Source organism: Notothenia coriiceps, unplaced genomic scaffold, assembly GCF_000735185.1.
Source record: "Notothenia coriiceps isolate Sejong01 unplaced genomic scaffold, NC01 NC01_scaffold00004612, whole genome shotgun sequence".
Taxonomy (NCBI): domain Eukaryota; kingdom Metazoa; phylum Chordata; class Actinopteri; order Perciformes; family Nototheniidae; genus Notothenia; species Notothenia coriiceps.
In genome coordinates, this window is record NW_011337313.1 from 12,061 (window position 1) to 16,385 (window position 4,325).

At 39.6% G+C, this 4,325-nt stretch overlaps 1 protein-coding gene across 1 annotated transcript; it reads left to right on the forward strand.

Annotated features, from left to right (window-relative positions):
• Window positions 1-366: 366 nt before the first annotated feature.
• LOC104942493 (corticotropin-releasing factor-binding protein-like) lies at window positions 367-4,232 on the forward strand (the record flags this gene model as incomplete). The annotated part of the gene is made up of 6 exons (XM_010767722.1): window positions 367-439; window positions 1,005-1,111; window positions 1,249-1,336; window positions 1,747-1,904; window positions 2,735-2,945; window positions 4,074-4,232. Coding segments are annotated over exons 2-6 (697 nt in total), but the record flags the coding sequence as incomplete, so codon positions are not given.
• Between the last annotated feature and the right edge of the window lie 93 nt (window positions 4,233-4,325).

The following is a 4,325-nucleotide window of genomic DNA, read 5'->3' on the forward strand; positions in this document are numbered from 1 at the left end:
TGTTTCACAATTTTGACACTGAGATGAAAAGGGTTCTTTAAAATTATGTGTAGCCATTTTTCCTGGAGTGAAACAGAAATGTGCAATTAAACTGTGAGGAGAGGAGGGGGAGAAAATACACAAAATAAACAGCTGTACAGTGGAGGCCGCCTTTCCAGGCATACCTGTCTCCTAGGAAGGAATAACGTTTATAACAAAAGTGTTATAATACTTTGGAAATTGACAATAACTACAAAAAGTCTCCTTGTTTTTCAGCTTTTTTCTGATTTACAGATGTTGGATCCGATCCTCACTGCGAAGTAAGCTTTTTTTGACTTCCTGATCAAGCCTAGAGGTCCTTCTGATGAGAACCAACCCCAGCTCACTGCTGGGTCCAAGCAAATGTTTGCATGTGTGTCCTTCTTTAACAGAAACATTTCATGCCTTACAAAAATCTCATGTAAGATTTATGTTTAACTTGTGCAATGTTACATTCCACATATGCAACTTATATTTGAAAATCCCATTCATCTGAACATGTAAATGAGCCAGTTAGGTTCATTTTCATTTCAGTTAGGGTCACTTTGTATCAGCCAGCTAGGTCCATTTCAACATTTATACATCAATGAATTGTTGATTTAAAAGGGAAAATGTTTAACATTACAAATAATTTAAAATGGGAATTATGTTGTTGCCATTTTGTATGCTAGCTTTGTTTTATTTCAAGTTCCTTTATTTTTCCTGAATAAAGCACGATGATAATGTAATAAGTGTACCGGAAATTGCCCTAAGCAATATCATGCATGCAAGGTTTTTACTTTTAACTAACTGATACGCAGTTATTATTACATCCTTCACAGAGTGTCTTAATACGGGTATGAATTAAAGCGTTTCACACATGATTAATATGATGGATCAGTGTTTGTCAGTGTCAGTGACCCTCTGATGTAGGCCTGCCTATGTGTCTGAGCTGCTATAAAAGCTGCCACCCCTCACGCAGCGCCGTTATTCCCCCTCTGCTTCAGGAAACACTTCACGAGACGCACTCAGCATGTCGGTGGCTCCGCGCACACATTTCCTCCTCTTTCTGATCTCCCTCTCATCCAGGATGGGCCTCAGTCGGTACATTGAGGTAACACTTTTGAATATCATGGAATTATCGCACATTGCTTAAGACATTATTTGAGTCAGGAATGTTAAACTGATGTCTGTGTAAAGTTTCAGCTGGCAACTCAAATGTATTGTTTGTGTCTGTAATGTTTAATTTAGGACATCGAAGCTGCAGATGGATTATATTCTCTGCTCAGTTTGGACCAGAAAAGAGATTCTGAGGATTTTATTTTCCGCCGACCTCTCAGTAAGTGCTGCAGTTCACAGCAGCTTTATTCAACAGCTGATTATGCTTACCGACTTGGCAAACAACAAGTGGACGCTTTACATAATGAAATAATTAAAAGTATTTTAGGTGAAGCTGAAACATTCAGTGCAGAGGTGTTTAGTTGTCTTGGCAGGTACAATATGTAATACCCTCTCTTTCTATCCGTCAGTATAACTTAATAAATCCATGCTCACAATGATATTGTAAATAATACTTCCCCTTAATTTACTATAGGACAACCACTAAGTAGGATATTTACCAGAAGTCCACAGAGTGAAATGTTACACATGTCAGAAAGGAACACACTGTCAATATTTATGTTTATTATTTCATGAAGATCACACCAAAATATTGATGTCATTATAATAAAGTAATGTTTGTGTTTTAAGGATGTTTGGACATGCTGGCCACTGATGGCTCCTACACCTTCGTGGCGTCTCGGCCGCAGCTGGCCTGTGCTGCATTTATCATCGCTGAGCCCAGTGAGGTCATCAGCCTGGAGCTGTCTGACGTCAATATTGACTGCAGCGCCGGAGACTTCATCAAGGTTGGCTCCAAAAATAAAACCCACACAAGCATCCTCCCACCCCCATTTGAGTGGAAGCAGGGTGGTCAGGGCTTTGAAACTCTTTAAATTCTATTTAATCTTCTTATTTTTGTTTAAAATCATGCCAAAAAGGGTTAAGGCAACGTTCAAAGGGCCAAACATCCCACTGGATCGTCTATGAATTGGTCACATTACTCTAAGCAAGAGTAGGAAGGCTTTAGTAGTGAAGCCAAGCTTCATTTCATGTGGGCCAAACTGGTAAAAGGCATGGGAGAAAGAAAGTTCAGGCTACGGTTGTTAGAGGATCGGGCAAAGTTTTATCTGATCTGCCCTGATCAGTTCCATTTAGCATGGAGAAAGATACCAAAGAACTAAACAAAACACATCTCTATTTCAAATCAACACAGATGGTGCTGTAACCTGTATTTGACTTATTCACACAACTTAAGTAAAATGATGTGTCCTCAGGTAAACTTAATCCTATTGGCTATTACTCAAATGTTTTTTGTTATTGAAAGACGGTGTATTGTTAAGACACGTTTAATAAAAACATGCAGAGACTAGCACATGTATTATTTATTATACTTAATCTGATATATTTATATTTAAGTCAACCACCACATATCCATTGTCTGTATAAAAACGTTGATGAATACATTCTCCAAATGCATAGAACATCATTCTCATGTAAAGAGGAAAATACCTCTTCATCTGTACACAAAACAGAAGACATTCCCCAAGTAATAACAGAAATATGTTGGTAAGTGATAATATTGATCAAGTGAAATCTAACATTTATTACAATGAGATAAGTGATTTCCCTCCGACAGATGTTTGATGGCTGGGTCCTGAAAGGAGAGAAGTTCCCCAGCAAGCAGGACCACGAGCTGCCTCTCCACCAGCGCTACACAGATTATTGCTCCTCCCCGGCAACAGGAGCCACCAGCCGCTCCTCTCAGAACGTCGCCATGATCTTCTTCCGCCTCCACAGCGCTGACAGTGGCTTCACTCTCGCCATCAAAAAGCTGCACAACCCTTTCCGTAAGTACTGCTGTCTTGAAGTCACAAAAAAATCTTAACCTAAAAAAAACACAAACAACATCCAAAAAAAATACATTAAATACAAGTTCCAAGACCATATAAATCATAGTATTATGCTTTAAAATAAGGGCTACCCTGGTGACTTGTGGTTAGTCATGTGTGCTCTTCCTGGACATGTGTGCCTGGTCGAGCATTAATAGAGGCCTCGAGCGACAGGTAGAGATTGAAGGAGAGGCATGCACCTGTTTTCCAGCTGCTTGACAAACACGGTGTTAACACTGTGTCAAGCAACATAACAATCACAGCCTCTGTGTGAGACAAAGCCGGACAAAGAAAGACACAAACAATGGAGTTTGAATAGAATCTAAAGATAAACAGCATTTATCTCAGGCCAATGTGTGAGGTTTCATTCATATAATGACAACTAACTGCAGCTGTCCCAATACTGTTTCTTTGTTTGATCTGATCCTATCCAAGCTTTTACTGTGTCACATATTGTCCCAAATTGTTTGAAATTGGCCCTAAAACTGCATTCATGTACATGTAACAGTGTGATATACATACTGTTTATCACAAATAGGATCAAATATAAACATAGTCCTGATGACCAATAAATACATATTTTACCAGAAATAAAAGTTGATTTTATTGACATTCATATTCAACTCCTGTGTAAATCAGATGAACGGCATTTGAAGGCATAAAAAAAGGAAAGATAAATAAACTAAACTCAATAATATTTATTCTAATAATATTTATTCTAACATTCTCTCCTCAGCTTTGATTGGCACAGCTCCCTCACCATGAAATGTTTCTAATGAACAACATGCTGCATGAGTAAACTGTTCCGAATCCTGTTGGTGCCTGTCCAGTGTACCATACTGTTATCAATTCAAATTTCATTATTTTCTTATCTTTGTCATCAGAACTGGAATTGGATTTCCATGCTCAGCCCTAATTGTGTCCCCTCCCCGCAGTCAGCCTTGATCATGTCCAATTTGTGACATGAGGTGTCAGTAATGAGTTTCTCTGTTGACGGGGAACTGTTAATTTGAAACCTCTTCTCCTGTGTGTGTGTGTGTGTGTGTGTGTGTGTGTGTGTGTGTGTGTGTATATGTTTGTGCGAAGCCTGTAACATCATGTCTCAGAGTCCAGAGGGCAGTTTTACCATGGTGTTGCCACACCAGCGCAAGAACTGCAGCTTCTCCATCATCTACCCTGTAGAGATCCGACTGACAGATCTTAGCCTGGGGCATGCCAAAAGCAATGAGCTCAGCCCACGGGTGAGCCAGCCACACACACACACACACACACACACACACACACACACACACACACACACACACACACACACACGCATACCTTACCAAAGACAGCATC